Here is a 16,763-nt window from a genome sequence, read left to right on the forward strand (position 1 = left end):
TCAATGAGATCTGGTGTGGATTCCCTGGTGGGATCACGAAAGGCGTGATCAGCCACTGTTGGTCATGCTGTGGTTGACCCGCACTACTGGGGAAAACCCAGTTTCTAATGCTAGCATAGCCACTCACAAGGGGTGGGGAGTCTATCTTCACACCCTGCTGGAAAGACTCGCAGGTTAAACCCCCAGTAGGATGGTGAGAAGACGCATTTGGACAGAATGGAAGGCTGAGTTGAGCCTCCGTGGTGGATGCTGTGTAGCAACTGTGGCTCCGCGGTGCAGCCGAACGATAATCATGGCTATTACTGCAGAAGGTCAGTTATTACTCCATCTGTCGGCATTAGCAAGAATCTCTCGGCAGCGTGCACGGAAGCTGTCTGTCACGCCGCACATCTTCTCCATCAAATCCAGGTCCAGAGCTGGAAAATCCGGCCATTATCTGGCCCAATTAGCCCTTAATAAGCAGGCGTAATCCTATTATGAACAAATATTCTGTTCATTAGTGACTGCAGCTGCTGCATGAATAAAATGCTTATTCCCACACAGTATTCTGTATATATTATTCAACAACTGTGATGGGAACTTGAAATTGAAAACATCAAGATGTAGAATTTTTTAATACGGAAGAAGGAAAAGGCTCTAATAACGTGTTTATCCTCCCCAACCGTAAAAAGCCTGTCAGACACAAAGAGGAAACTTGGTCTTAATATAAATGAGGAAGATGTGTCTTTAAAAAAGAAAGGAAGGTGCTCATGTGTTCACCGCGGAGGCATTATCAAAGAGGAATGCAGAAGCCTTTATACGGGTGAGACAAAAGCTCCCAACGCAGGGGAAGATTGTCTCACAGTCACATTCTTCTCTTCTTTTCTGCGTCTTAAAGATCAAAGGATGAGCAATGTCTTTTTTCTTTTCACAATATGCTTTTCCCCGTTTCTGTTCGGGTTTAAGAATCCATTCCTCAGCGTTGGTAATATAACATTTCCTCTCCTTCTCTGTTGCATTACTCCCAGTTCGGTCGGGAAGACGACCCAGGCGTTATCAGAACACAGCCAAGCCGGGGACAATAACTCAGCCATTAGACCAGACACCACGTCTGATTACTTCTATTGTTAGAAATCAGTCGCTCCACCAGCAGCCCGAGTCTGCGGTTCAGACGATCTGCATCCTGGCTCGAATTCTGGGGAAAGAAATTAATTTGTGATATGAAACTACACCATCTGTATGCATGTATGATTCATTATCATAACCAGACTTAATAAGTGATAATAAACTCAGCGTTTCTCATTTTAAATAAGATGGAAGTTGTATTTTTCTAACCCTAACGACCTTTGACAGGGCCCCTTCCTTTGCTGCATTACTGATGCCAAATTTGCACATCCCTGTTTAGAGTAACCCTTAAACCGTCTAGTACAGGCGCTCTTAAACTCGCTCTGCGTCTCCATTTCCACCGTTAACCTGCAGCAGAGTGGGGAGGTGAAGGGGACAGATGGCAGGGTTGCCACCCATGCTGTTAGTATATAAATGTGCTAATGAGCAAGAGGGTGAAAATAGATCATTAAATGTACCGAAGGGGGGTAGAGGACAAAAACACGGAAGGTAAATGAAAAGAATGTCAGGACACGGGCACAGCAGATGTTCCAGAAGAATTATGCCTCGCTGGAAATGCTAATGAGCGGCATCGCATCAGAGGCGCACCGACGTGCAACAATCGTGCAGCAGCACTTGGCTGTTAGCAAACGTGCTTTTATTTGCTTGTAGAATGTGCAGAATTATAATTACATTTGGTCAACTTTAGGTGTGTGTGGGTGAACTCAGTGTGATAATAGTGTGCTAATCATCTTCTCTGACATCCCTTCTCTTTCTAGAAAATCATCTCTACTTTCTGAAACATCAACTAAATCAAACACACACATCCTCGTGCTATCTTTGTGAGGACTCATGGGCACAATACCTTCGCCAGCTCCTTGTCCGAACCATCCCAGCTTACCTTCCGACTGTAACACTAACCCTAACCCTGAGCTACACCCAATTCTAACCTCAGCCTTAACCCCCAAATAGTCCTTGTTGTAAGGACCAGCCAAAATGCCCATTCTTTGCTCAATATGTGTCAACAAGACAAACAAACACACTTGCATCTTCATCAGCGGTGAACAGCTTGATGCTATCTGCCGACCCTTCTTTGTCAACACTTTGTCCCGCCTCTGCTGCCTCTCCATCTTTAGCTCTCGCCTTCCGCCAGCAGTGTGAAATCAGAGGGTGGGAGTCACACATGTTGAGCGGTAATGACCGGGGGAGAAGTGCTAAAGTTGAGCGTCAAAAAAATTTAGGATGCTCAATAATAACATCAAGCAAAAAATAAAACACACCCAAATTTAACAAAACCAAACTGAACAGCACAGTTCTCCACATGTAAGGTCTAACCCTAACCCTAACCCCCCCAACACACACACACACACACACACACACACACACACACACACACACACACACACACATTGCGTACAGAAACGTGCATAATAGTAGCAACATTGACCTTTGTGATCTTTTCCTGAGCTGATTGATTGGTTGAAATGTAATTAATGTCAAGGCCTATTGATGTTTAACAGAATGATACAGGACAGGATGAAGGGGGGATTTATAGCTGTCATTTTGGAATTAGATTTTAATAAACCATGCAAATATCCGGCTCGATTTCCATCAACAGTGCTGCTGTAGCAGGTGCGTCGGGTGGCGACGAGGAGACGGCGGTAAAACAACAACCTCAGGAGCAGGGAGCCTTTTTAGACCTCCGCCTCGGGGGAAATCAGCGGGTTTAGGGTTTCCATCGAGGGAAATTACCTGCAGATGAGTATACGAAAGCAGGGGTTGCGTCAGACGCCGCCCGTGTGAAAATCACGAATGTCCAAAGGTGCGAGACAAAAAGGTACGGGCGGACGGAGAGGACGGACTCGGCCCAACCTGGCGGCTCAGGGTAGAAAAATCCAAGATGATTTGAGTCTGATAAAACATTCTGCTGTTTGCGAGCGACGATTCGATCGTGGGTTTGTTTTGTGTTTCGCAGCACGAGAGACGCAGAAATCTCTGGAAAGATCCACGCTCGCATCTGAGTGAGGCTGAATAGCTGGTAATCTCTGCAGTCAGAGAACCGTTTAAAGTCCTCTTCTGTCACCAGGCACTCAAAAACAAATATCTATTTCACTCTTAATCAAAAGGCAGACGTCCCTTTTTTATGCAGACGGCGTTTCCACGGATATTTGATGCTAGTGAAGAGATTTGTCTTTTTGAAAACTGTCTTCATCCAGCCCAGCGTGAAAACATCCACCGAACCCTTAACGCACTCAAGAAGTAGGCCCGTGGACCTGGTTTTCGAGGGTGTTTCAGGGATTATTACGCCTAAAAGCGTAAGAAAGTCACAGCGGCTGTGCTGAAAATAAGGAATCATGTACAGCCGGAGTCGAGCGGGGGGGAGGATTTCGTTTCAGCCTTGAATTGGATTGCGGTGGCATTGTTGTGCAGTGGTTAACACCGTCACCTCACAGCGAGAGATTACCGTATTTGTCGTGCCGGGTGGAGCTCCACCGGGAGACACTCCAGTTCCCCCAGAAATCCTGATCCACAATAAGGCTTTAAGAGATAACAGGAAAACTAATATTTTATCAGGAACAAAGACAATTCTGGTGACCCGCATTGCTAACGTTGCTAACGTAATCTTTCACTAGGTTGGTGCTCTGTGTTTTTGAAGAGTCTTATTTATTTTTTTTTTAAAAAACATTTAGCCGGGAAATGATTTAAATACATCACATCAACAGTTGCCATGAGTGAATCTCTTCTGCTATGTGGGTTGAGCGTACAAGACGTTCACCCAGCAGCTCAAAGTCTCCAGATGGTTCAATTTTACTTCTGAATGAACGAAGGTCCCTCGTTTAAAAACTCAGAAAGGCTCCAACACCTCCGCATTCCGGCCTTGATGAAGAATTACCCAAAGCACCTTCAAACAATTAACGGCAAGCACGCAGCGGTAGATGACCTTTGACCCTTGCAACGAGCTGAATCAAAGTCTGGCCGGGGGGGGGCTCGTGGACAGACAAAGCCAGGAAAGCCAGACTAAATGTTTGAGAAGTTGGACTAATCTTCCTCTCCTTACATGAACAGCGTGCCATTTTGTGAAAAACAAAGCCAGACAGAGAAGGTTTAACGCCCCGCGTGAAGCAAGACTAAAGCACAAACAGATGTCAGATTTGAATAAATTTGATAAGTAAATTATCTTATTGACTGTAGGGAAAATATACAGGAGCTTTGAAACAGCTGTGTGCGTACCCCTGATCTATTAATAAACGTGTACGATATTTACATTGATTTGACGCTGGTCCTTAAAACAGATCGTACTCAGGAGCTAATGTTCACCCATTAACACCATCGACGGTCCAAAGTGCACCTGAAACCAGGGCACAGCGTCTGATTCCATTATCTGGTTAATGTGTTTATGGATTTACTGACGCAGCAAATGGATTATCAGCACATGTGGAGGCGTAGCTAAAGAAGTGAGTAGTGTCAAGACATTATCACAGTCACAGCGCTAAATGGTTGCTAGCAACAGGTCTTCTATCTTACGCTCGCTGAGCTTTAACAGCTAGAAAGCACAGATCTCAGCCCCTGCGTGCGCTCAAAAACAGAGCACCAACCTGATAAATACACACCCAGAAGAGACAATTAAAGGCAGAAATGTGCCGTTTACGTGCTGGATGTGCTCGTGAACTGCGAGAAATTATTACGCGCTGATGCTTACGACTGTACTATTCTGTGCCATTATTTGTAACTATTTACTATCTACTGCTTCCTGTTATAATGGTAGTAATAATTACTACCTGTGAAGCATCACTCTACTCATTATATCACTAATCTGCTAAAGCTAACTGGTCAATCAGACTAAATTTGTTTTGATGATTCTATATGTTGAATATATAAATTGCCAACACAGACTTCACTATGATTATTACTTCCTCCTGACCTTGAGAACTCGGTCTCTTTATGTGTCTGCTTTCCCATTTCGCTTCTTTTCCTCCTCTCCTCGCATCCTTCTCTTCCCTCCACCTCCCTTTTTTCTCTCCCCACCCAAAGAGACATCTAGCAGATGCCCCCACCCAGCTGTCAGAGTTGGGATCTGCTCAATATTGAGAAATATTGTGGGTAAACACGAGTTACAGGCAGTAATGTTAAAGCGGCGGGAGGATCAGATTCAGCCTGGTCGTCTATCTGCAGAGGCAAATACGATTTGGGACCAGATGGGAGAGAAAAGCAGTGGTTTGCTGATGCCACATTATGAACGCTGTTCAGAATGACAGTGACTTCACAGAAGTGACTTCACACTCTGGCGCATTCGGAAGTCGGATAAAGCTGTCTCTAACGACGAGCAGCACCTTTGTGCAGCTTCGCCTTATCTGCCCCTTATTGGATTACGGCTGCCCTTCAGTCTGTGCCGTAGCCTCTATATGCTCTAATGCCGACACCTCGAACTCGCCATCCGGCTTGGGTTCTCAGAATTTCTGACGTTTTATTTTGTCGAATCAATAATTGAGCCATTTTTAAAGGAGCTGACGCTAAGATTTTTTCCACGTCTTCATTCCAAGCAACTCAACATTGAATGGATGTTTTTCATGTAGTCTAGAAATAATGGCGTCTTCAACTGTAAAGGAAAACAGCATCAGCAGTCGTGTCCCTGGAGAGATTCATGCCTTCAATCATTTAAATATAATAACTCAAACCACTTGTGATGCCAAATGGCTCCTTGAGGTTTCATTTGGATGCACCCAAGAACCCTTTACGTTCTGGAATTTTTTTCTGGGAACGTCCACAGCTTTTTGCCAGCTCCCTTTATTTAGCATTGTTACGGAGGTTATGGCATTTTTCGGTCTAAATAAAGGTTTCAAACTGAACAATGCCCCACCAGAGGGAAAAATGATGAAACTATACCTGCATGTTTCCACTTGACGCTCACATCCATTCAGTCCGGTGTGTCTTATACTGTTTTCGTCTTGACATTTACGCCCCTTTCCCTCCCTTTGTGTCTCTTTTTGTTGCTGTTGGCAGCTGTTACCTCCACCCAGAGCTCCCACAGCTCTCTGAGCAGCTTAGTAACTTCTGAAGGGGGGGTTATAATCAGACTAGGATATGTGTGCCCATTATCAGTGGACTTGGCATTTCGACCCAGTGCTGCACGCCCCCCCCCAGCCAGCTTTGGTTCTCGGTGCGGCGTCCTCATGAGAGCTGAAGACTTGAAAACTGCGCATTTGTGCTCAAAGCGCTGCCGTAGCTGGCGAAATGGAGCAGACCTCCACATTGTCCGGCTGAGCCTCTCGGGAGAGAATGGTTCGGTCCTTTGTCACTGGCGCCGACCAAAGGCGATAACACGAGGCACCTTTGCCCTCAGCATGGATGGATGCACCACCACTATTGTACATGAAATGCAGTTTTTGGATTAAGGCTTCTTTTTTTGATAAAATGGGAACAGTATTATGGGATTGGAGTGGAGTCATTCATCTTTCCAACATGAATGTGGCTTTTTGAGAAATTGCACTTTCATGCTTCTCAGCTCCCTTGATTACTTCAGCCCCCACACCTCCTTCCACTTGACTTTAAACCGTATGCCAATGACATATTCTTTCAAACGCACCTGCGCGGAGTTCAAAACTGAAAATCGGCCTGACGAGCCGCTTTGTGGCGGATTCTTTAGAAATAAGACTGGTGCAGATGGTGTCAGAGGCTGTTCGGGTGGTTTTTAGATGAAGTCGTTTAAAACACAGGATAAACAGATGTCAGCTGCAGAGAGGGAGGTTTGAAATGAGTCAGAGAGCTAACATTTTATAGCGGCCTTATATAAAGAAAAGGCAAATTCCGGACTGTTTCCCATCTGCTGGGAAGGTAAAGGCGGCTACTCCCAAGCCAAGAATCAGCATTGCCCCACAGAGGCAACGGCTCTCTTCTATCACCTCATTATATCGTGGCTGCGCGCCTCCCTTTGTGTGAGACAGCGGGGACAGGAAACAATTTTGACTGTGGCGAAAATGTTGTTTTTGAAAGCCCAACAAATATGGATCGAGGCGAGATTATTTTTGCCAGATAAAAACATGAAGTCGGGGAAATGATTACACTATCTTTGCTTTGTGATGAAATTTGACACGCGGTCAACGGGGGGTTTGTCGGAGCTGGATAATGTGAATTGGAAAAGGAAGAAAATAAGTCCTATACAGCTGCTTGAATCACTTCGGCAAACACTGTAATCGTCTGGTATAGTGCAATGTTTACTCAACTGTGCAGAAATTTGAAGTGTTGACAGAGTGAATAGACGTCCGCCAACACAAAAGCAGTTCGGTTTTCAAATGTTGGTACAGCGTTTCGATGTCAAGGTTATCGGGGGTATTTTCAGAGGAAATTTCTCTATCATACTGCCCGTATTTGTCACATTCGACGCCGGTCTATCCCATCCCGTCTCCGTCTTTATTTATCGTGCTGCTGAAATCTCAGTTATCCAGACGTGTCTGCAAATACAAAATTTGCAGACAGTCTTCCGAAGGAGGAACTCATCACTGAGACCAAAGCTGTTAAAATTGATAAGCCGTTCCTGCTGTCTGCATTGTTATCCGTGGGCAGTTTGAAGCGGCGCTGTAGCCATGGCAGCCTCTGGTTAGCTGGCCAGGCCTGGCCGACTACTGGTATTGCCCAGCGAGGCTGCTCCCGAGATGGATGCTGCCGGAGAAACCCTGATTACTGTCACTGACAGCTCGTAGATCTCCATTGGCTCGTTTCGAGCCCATGCCCTTCGTTTGTCTGTAAGACGTGCACAAACCAGACTGGCAAAGGTAATTTAATACATTTAAAATGTTGATATTTAATAAAGTGGCTTCCAAATGCAGCTCCAGCGGTTCCACTTTACTGTGCACAGGACGTTTCCATCAGAAAACCTTAAAATTTCCAGCTTGAGATTGATGTTAAAAGATGAAGAAAGCAGCTGATATCTATTAGTATCATCCCACATAGAATTTTACACCAAGAGGGTGAGAACTTGCCGACTAATAATAGGTAACAGTAGTTTTATTCTTCTGTCTCCTGCTTTAAATGTGGAATTCATGTCGTGACTATTAGAGGAGCCAGATGAGCCCTTTAAGACTGTGCTGGCAAAGGATCTTATCAGAGAATAACTGAACCTACAACCTGCAGAAGTGTGAAAGGAGAGATAAAAACGGCTCACCGCCACATGACGCAGATTACACGATCCCTGTTTCTATCTGTAGTCTTAAGAGCGAGATATGGCAAAGGAGCAGCGTCGCACTATTGATTAAAGGGATCTGTTTGTCTCCTGAACATTGTTATGAGATTAAACTCAGCGTGGCCCCTGGCTACAGGGTTTGGACTCCAAGGCGGACTTACCTGCAGACTGCACAGACAGGAAACAAGAGGGAACGAGAGAGGGAGAGAGATTTCATCGATATGTGCCCTGAACTAGCTGTAAATCACATTTTACTTTAGTCAATCGCTCAATAATGTACCAAAGTGGCATTCAGACAGCGAGTCTCAAAGCTGCTGAGGCTGTAGCCATTTATTTTAGTCTTTTAGTAAACATTTTTAGGTAGACATAAGAGCTTCACATTTTCGGCAAATGATTTCTGTCAATAATTTCTGCAACTCTAGTGATTATTTTCCCTGTAAGACCATTTTATTTTTGTCTGGCAAGCTTCTATTGTGTCTGAAGGTGGCAGTCGACAGTGAAACCTGTTGGTGGATTCTGTGCTGTGAGTTTAGACTCCAAACTAAATAATTTCCCCCGAATTGATTCCTGCAGTTTAAATGCAGCAAACAGTGAAGTTGGTGTAAAGAGTTTTATTGGGAAAGTTGCTGGAGCTACAAGCATCCACAGTCTAGGGAAGGCTGACTTTTGTTGAAGAGAAAAAGCAGCGCGCTCGACCTCTGCACCCGAACCGAGCGCTGCCTTAACCGCGACCTTCATAGCAGTTTTATAAAGAAATCCAACAAGTTTTCCAGGTCGCATAATCGCTACACTCTTGCTGATAGAGTGGTCTAAAAATACTCAACCGCTGTTGGAATCACATAAGGTGATGAGTCTGACACCAGGTCTCCCCGCTGTCAGATTCACAGCACATGCAGCTCTAATGGCGGGTTAATTCTCTCCCCTATCAGCATCATGACAAGTTTCTTTTTTTGAGTGATGATTCCAATCTTCTCATCGACCGAGCTAGACATCCTTATTTTCCACAGCAAATACAAATCTCCTCAGTTCCAGTTCGGTAAAGTTGGCCGCAAACACAACTTTCTCTTCATTTACCTCCGTCAGACTCCTCTCTGGCCTGTTTGTGAGGATTCTGCTGCCAGTGAATAGTAGCAGATTGCCCAAAGCCCCCGCTGAAATGATTGACTAACCACCGCGAGTTACAGAGACTGCTTGAAAACCACCAGTCAATAGTCAATCACCCGTGGTTCTCTCTACCATGGCGCTTAGGATATTGCCAAAGGTGAGGTGTGTGAGCGTGTGTGCACGTTTGTTATTCCGGAAGCGCAGAGTCGGCAGGTATAAAAGAGAGAAGCTCAGGACAGAGATAAAGGCAGTCACTGCAATACCCCCCAAAATAATGAAGAGAAGAGCATAGCGCACTTTTTCTGTGTTTATTTCCAATGGATTAAACTGACAGTTGGAAAAACAATGAAATACTTACATAACCGGCTTTTGTTCTTTCCCAATAATCAGTGGAGGAAACAGCATCATGGAACATAATGAACATCTGTGGTTCTGCACAGACCTTTGCTCAGAACACTCCTTTAATAGATCGCTCTCACAAAACCGCTGTTCAGCTAATGGTGAGTTGCCACTTTAAGCACAAATTCATCACATCAAACCCAAAAGCGGTTGGTTTACCACACCCAAAAAGTGTCAGGAGCGTCATCCCACATCTACGTCTATTTCCAGATTTCTCCTCTCAGGCGCTGCTGAAAACACCCCAGGTTCTTTGCCACCTCCCAGGATTTCTATAAATACCAGTACTTTTTCCAAAATAACTCTAAAAACGATGTGTTTTCTCTCAATTTCTGCAAAACAAATGAGCTCCAAAGATGTCCTGCAGAAAGTCCCTTAATATAAGGCCCTGGAGCCTCCTTAGCAACACTGCCAAGCTTGAATTACACTTAAAATGCCTTGAAAATAGACAATCAGGCATTGATTTTGAGTTAGAATTTACAATATGTGCATTAGTAACAGGACAGCCTTGCAATCCGATTGTGTTTCTCCTTTAATAGACAGTGATATAAACCACAGACCATCTGACTGTACATGTTTGCAATTTATAAGCAGGCAGAGACGACACTGACGGATCAGCTCTCATCTGCGAGCTGCAGACTTATTAGTCTTGACACTTGCTCCACTAGGCTGGGAAATAAAATCAATAAAGTGGATACAAAATAAAATTCAGGCGCTGTTAATTTCCATCCAAGGAGCTGATAGAAAAAGCTGATATGAAAGCTGGATGGTCCAGGCTGGCTGCTGCTGTTGGACACTTGTGGTGCTAAAAAATTAGCGAACAAACCTGCCCCAGCTCGGTTAGAATATTCCCTGTAAGGGCCGTCAAAGGCCTCTCTCTGCATATTTACCTGACGCTAAATAAATGCCCCAAAACCCATTTAACACTTGTCATCTTCCTGTTCCACTTCTTCCTGACCACTGTTCAGTCCAGTGGGTTCTAATTTGGTCACAGCTGCATCACATTTTGCCCAGCACAGAGACATGAAAGCACTTTTGTTCAGTGCAGTGTGTCATCAGCTTCACTCTGCTCTTCTTCCTCCCTTTTTTTGATGGAGATCTCACATCTCAAAGTCCCTCTTCCATAAATTTCTCCCCGCTGTCCTTTTTTCTCCACTCCACTTTCATGTCCTTCCTCTCAAACTCCTCTGTTCTGCATCCTCATCGGCCCTCTGGGTGAAACTAATCAACGGTGGGTCCTTACCCAATGTTCTTTGTGCCTCTTTCTCCGCTGTCACTGTTCACTGTTTTTCTCCGCAGTCACAAAGCCATTGTTCACATTTTCTGACTCACCTGGTTGGCTTTCACTTTGTCTTCAGGTCTTAAATACACATCCACACACACTTGTACTTCTGTCATTGTGATGCCTTTAATAGACATGAGCTCCTTGCCTGAACCCTGACCCTGACCTTAACCCATTTCTACCCTAACCTTCAACCACGTTTTATGGACAGTCTATTGAGAACCATAAAGGTGTCTTTAGTGGTGGGTCTAAATCACCGCAGCGCAGGACAGGTTCGAAGACATTCAGGATGACGATCTGGCAGCGCGACCTCTTCAGACCAACCAATAGAAATGCAGCAGTAGGAGCATTAAATGCTAAACGCTAGTATAAATAAATAAATGAATAATAAAATAATAAATACTGATGTCCAACAAAACTGATATGCCAAGTTGTTCCTCTTTTCCCAAGCCACTTTCTTCTCTTCTTCTGCAGATATTATTCCCAAATGAAAGCCACTATAACGAGAGTTCCAGCCCGATCTCTCATTTTTTTTAGCTTTTGCGGTGTAGAAGGTTCATGCACGCTGTTGACGTCGCATATTGACCTATGTCCGAGCCTGCGATTCATAAAGCGGTTATCGTACAGCCGGTACACATCCAACTTGATCGTATACCAAAGCTGAGGAGATCCACGGCACCTCGATTGTCCCACAATAGCCTTCTAATTGCTAAAATTGCATATTGAATACCAACCAAAAACGGTAAAATAGCCTTTTGATGCTGTGAGGACCAGCCAAAATGGCCTCACTTTCCAAAACAATGATGAATATTTCGGTACTCAATATATAGGAAGTACAAGAAAACACACACAGCAGCAGATTAATCACCTCCAGTAATACAGAGAAGCTGGTTTGTTTTCAGCAGTGACAGAAAGAATAAAAAAACCCTCCTGAATATCCACAGTTCCATCCTCCGGGGACCAGAAGCGCTGCACTAGAACCTCAACAACAGTCGGTATTTGTTCTGTGCACACTTTGTAACGAACACACAAACTATAAAGCTATTGTGTTTTTCAGCATGTTCTGAATTGCCACATATAGAAATTCAAATACCAAAGAGTCTACAGACGCTGCCAGATGAATAACTATGGACTGTCGTCAAGGCCAGACGACAACCAGAGATTTATCTAACTCTGGGTGGATGTGGGCTACATATGATGTTTGACCATGTATTTGCCTCCCATACCATGTGTTTAACGCTAATTACGCAAGTTTTTTGGATCAGACCCTGTTTTTTTCCCCGGCTGTATTCTGTCACCACACCAGGCTTCGACAAGCTGCTCGTTCTCTATCTAATACACTGGAAATTTGAAGCTTGCTGGGTTTCATCTAACTCTCCCAGGGAGCTTTAGTACCACCACAGGCCATCACATTCCTACCCCGCGTCCTTACTTGGACACCCTCTGTATTTATAAAATCGCAATTTCGCAAGAAGGTGCGAAGCGGCAGGCGTTCGGCTCTGTTTGTCGCCTCGGAATGTCAGCGGAAATGAAGAGGGAAGAGTTTCCCGTCGCTGAGAAATTAGACTACATCTGTTTCTCCGGAGCTGTTGCGCCGCCCGGAGCGCAAACAAGACAGACATTTAGGATTTTTTAAATAAATTTCAGTGTGTTTTTCTCCTTAAGAGGAAATTAAAACTCATCTGTCAGCTCTTACAAGTGTTGTTGTTTCGTCATTAATGCTTTTATTGTCATCCTTGGCTACCAGGCTACCACTGTTATTAGCCTCGTCCTGATTTTCCCTTTGGTTGTAATAGGTGCTCTGCTGATGCATTTGAATGAACAATTTAATAAAAGGATAGAAAAGGAATTTGAAAAAGTAAAGACAGCCACTATGGAGACTAAATGGAGTATGTGTCCCCACAAATAATCTATTTCCCAGTGCGTCAGTTCCAGGATGATAAAGTCAAGATGTTTGGATCTGAGAACTGGATGGAGAGATCTCCCGCGATAATGCCATCAACAAGGAAGCACTGTCTCGTTTCAGGGGTTTCTGATTCCCTACTGCTGTCAGATCAGATGTAATCTGCTGCCTGCTCTGGTTTCTCCAACTCAATTAGTCTCCCATGATGCACAGACTGACCTATAGCGTGTATCTTTGGGTCAGCGAAACCTTTAATCATATCAGTGGAGAAAGAACAGTTGTTCTCAGTCTTATCAGGTTTGTCTGTCCACTCTTGTCCACAGACAATTTTCCTTCCATGCATTTGTTCTGGAAACAGAATATTTCTGTAGTCGGATGTACCTTTATTCCCTCCACCGTCTCTTATGCTTAACTCCGTTTGGAGGCTCACAGATGTCCTCCACTGCTGCCTTATTTGTTTTGGATAAACGCAGGACCTTGAGCAAGAAATTGAATCTGCCATCCACGAGTAAACAAGCAGCTAGCTTCTATTAGATATAACAGAACCACTGGCCAAATACAAGCGGGCACCGACCTGAATAATGTCCAGTTTGCAATAAACTTCCTCTAATTTGGATTCTACCATGTCCTAATGTGTAAGTGACTCTATTAAAGGCCATTTACTTTTATTTCCATTCTCATTTGCCATAATTTTACCCCCCCTCTCTGCTTTTTCTGTCCTTCCAGGATTCCCGCATCTTAAAATGAGAAACATTTCAGGTATAAATTTACCAAATCTCCACTTTTCGTTCTCCTCGTCCAGCCCAGCTGAATCCTGCTGTTCACTGCGGTACTTTATGTCTCTTATGTTAGCGTGATATGAGACTCCAAGTATGAATAATGTCTTCCCTCGTGGTTCTCTGGCTCTCTGTGATCTAGTCTACTCGACTCTCAGTAGAGTCCCGTGTTCGGTAGTCATCAGTCTCTGTCACAGATATTGAGCAGAAAAGTAGATTGGAATGAAAATAAGGAAAGGCAGGTTTCAGTTCTTTTGCATATTCACAGTTGTATGTCACAGAAACTGTATGATCTTTTGCATGTATCCGGATTTTAATGCTAACAGAAGATCACGAAATAAAAAAGGTTCTCCAATTAATTGAGTAAACTTAATTTTACCTTAATCTTGTGGCCTGAACGTGGGTGTATGCAGCCCAAAAGTTTACTTAGGAAGTTTAATCTAGAATTTGTGGGTTTCTGAATTCATTCCTTCAAGCCCTCCATGTTGTTAAGTGCAGAAGATACGTCAGCGTTGCCGCGGCGCCCCTCCCCCTTTCCTCCCCATCCATTTGCAGCTTTCTTCAAGAAATGAGGCACATGTTTGTCTTAGTAATATCTGTAAATGCACTGGGGGTTGAGAGGCAACAAATGGGATTAGAAATGTTCAAGATTTCCCCTTTTGAAGGAGTTTTGTCATCCGTTGCTCTCGGGGATGTTTTGCAAAGAAACTTTTCAACGGCAAACAAGCCTTGTGAGGTTAAATGAAAGTCATTTTTCTGTCACCCCAAGACTTCCATTAGCTGTCCTGCCAGCTGAAGAAGGGATAAAAAAAAGCCAGCACATTCATCACAAACAAAGGCACGACATCGACGCAGCTGAAGAGTTTCCTCTTTTCGTTCCGTCGTCCACACGCTCGCAGAGTCTCAGCTCAGAGGCAACGGTCGCAACCTTTGGGTTACTGCATGAAGACAAATGATGTAAATGGCGTTTCCTCTCCTGTCCCTCCTCTTTCCGCAGTCAACAAGCACAAGCCGTGGATCGAGACATCTTACCATGGCGTGATCACAGAGAACATGGACACGGTCCTGCTGGACCCGCCGCTGGTCGCTCTGGATAAGGACGCTCCGGTCCCCTACGCTGGTAGGAAAAACGAGTGCATGCCGACACGTGCCAGCACATTCACATACAACACAGAAACGAGAACACAAATTGTTTGACCCTGAAATTAAATTTGCTGTATATAACCTCTATTAACTGACAATTGATGCGCTCGCTTCACAACCTTTCAGGCCAGACAAAATCCTCCTTTCATGAGAGTGTCTGGTCTTATTCCATTCTGTCTGCGCCGAGCTGGGAGCTTTAACTGAAATGGTTTTGACGGGCTCCTTTTACATAACCACGAAGGCACAGTCTTATCGTACAGCGGCCCGCCAACGTTTCAGACGCTGATTGTTTTTCCCCCAACAACAGCCGGAATAAAACAGCCATCACACAGGTACAGCTGTGCTGACACCGAGACGGGAAGCTGCTATAATTGGAAAAAAGAGTTCGGAGACCAAGAGGCTTTTTGGCAGCTAACACTTAATAGCTCATTAAAGCAAAATGGCTGCTATTAATCCAAGCGCTGACAACCATGTAAAACGGATACTCAGCTATTTTTCTCCTGTCTGAACCCCCCTTTTTTGTGAATTATTTGTTTCAAGGCAGTAATTATAATTTATAATAGGGAGGCACATCCCCCTCAGTATTTAAATATGCTCGATTTCAAGGTTAGAAGCATGTCCTTTAAAAGGACGGATTAACTGAGCCTCGCTAACTGTAGGTGAAATATTTTGATGATAATAATACATTAATTAAGCGATAGTAGTATATAAAACAGCAACTGTGAAGCAGAGAAGGTAGAATGATGCCTGCACAAGCAAGAGAAGAACTTTAAATCAGATGTTTGTTTTTTCTTCTTTCCTTCTTTGTTTTCTGTGTGATTAACACTTTGCTCGGCTGCCTCGTGAAGGTCAAGCAGGGTGAAATATTGCTGGCGGGTAAAAGTGCAGAGCTATCGTTTGGCTGCCGACTCTCCTTGTTTTTCAGGATACGCACTCTAATGAATGAGACCCATAGAATTGCTACCAAGGAGATGCTGAAAAATGGCCATCAAAAGAGCAGCTCTGTCCCCATTTATCTTCTTTTGCAATGGTCTGCTGCTACAGCTCCGTCCCTTTGTTGCTTCCTCTGAAAATCTTTATTCTAATTTATTCCTCCCTTTGTGTCTTTTTGTCAGCGCGGTGACTCGGTATTTCTTTAACTGCCCGACTGTCCTTTTTCACCTCTCCCCACCCTGAGCCCCTGTCCAGGCGATGACACCGCCCTGGCTTTGTTTCATCGTCTTTCTCCACATTAGCTGGAGAACGAGTACGAAAACAGGCTTTCTGAGCTCTCTGCTTTTCCATTTTTTGCACCTTCTCCCTTCCATTCAGCTCATCTTCACTTTTTTATGAAGGAACTTCATCTATTTCAAATAGAAATGTCCTCCCATTCTCTTTCCATTGTGTAAATTAGCTACAGTCGGCCTAACTTGCGCAGAGGTGCGGCTTGCGCTCAATCAACTTAGCATGAGCAATGATGACAGTGGATCAGAGGACGACGGTTTCATTTGCTTATTCTTTATCTGGAGCCAACAGTCAGCAGAAACAGATTTTCCCCATTAATCACGCTACCTGAATAATGCGCGGCAGCGTGTTGTTTGGTCTGCTGCACTCGCACAGTCTCAGAGGACAAATGCAAGCGATGAATTGGAATGAGACGAGGAACGTGTTTATAAAAGTTAGTCATGTAACCAAAATGAAAGACCGCCCTTGAATACGGCTGCCGCACAGTCGAGAGCACCGAGGCCTACAGCCAGCCTGTGCAATATCGATGTAACCGGCGAAATAATCAGAAAACAACCATTACGGAGGTATTGTTCCTTCTCGTTGTACAGCTTTGTATAAAATATTAGCTTCTCTTTTGCTATTTCTGTCTGCTGAAAATGCACCATGTTGAAGATGACAAGAGGACAACTTTAA

General features: G+C 44.3%; 1 protein-coding gene across 2 annotated transcripts in view; it reads left to right on the top strand.

Annotated features, from left to right (window-relative positions):
- Nucleotides 1-16,763, top strand: part of clstn2a (calsyntenin 2a) — a 66,591-nt gene that overhangs the window by 17,545 nt on the left and 32,283 nt on the right. For both annotated transcript variants that reach the window (XM_057056131.1, XM_057056130.1), the window contains exon 2: nucleotides 14,719-14,841. In XM_057056131.1, the coding sequence (XP_056912111.1) occupies nucleotides 14,719-14,841 (123 nt within the window). The remainder of the gene's footprint in view (nucleotides 1-14,718; nucleotides 14,842-16,763) is intronic.

The sequence above is a fragment of the Takifugu flavidus genome, chromosome 15 (genome assembly GCF_003711565.1).
Source record: "Takifugu flavidus isolate HTHZ2018 chromosome 15, ASM371156v2, whole genome shotgun sequence".
Lineage (NCBI taxonomy): Eukaryota > Metazoa > Chordata > Actinopteri > Tetraodontiformes > Tetraodontidae > Takifugu > Takifugu flavidus.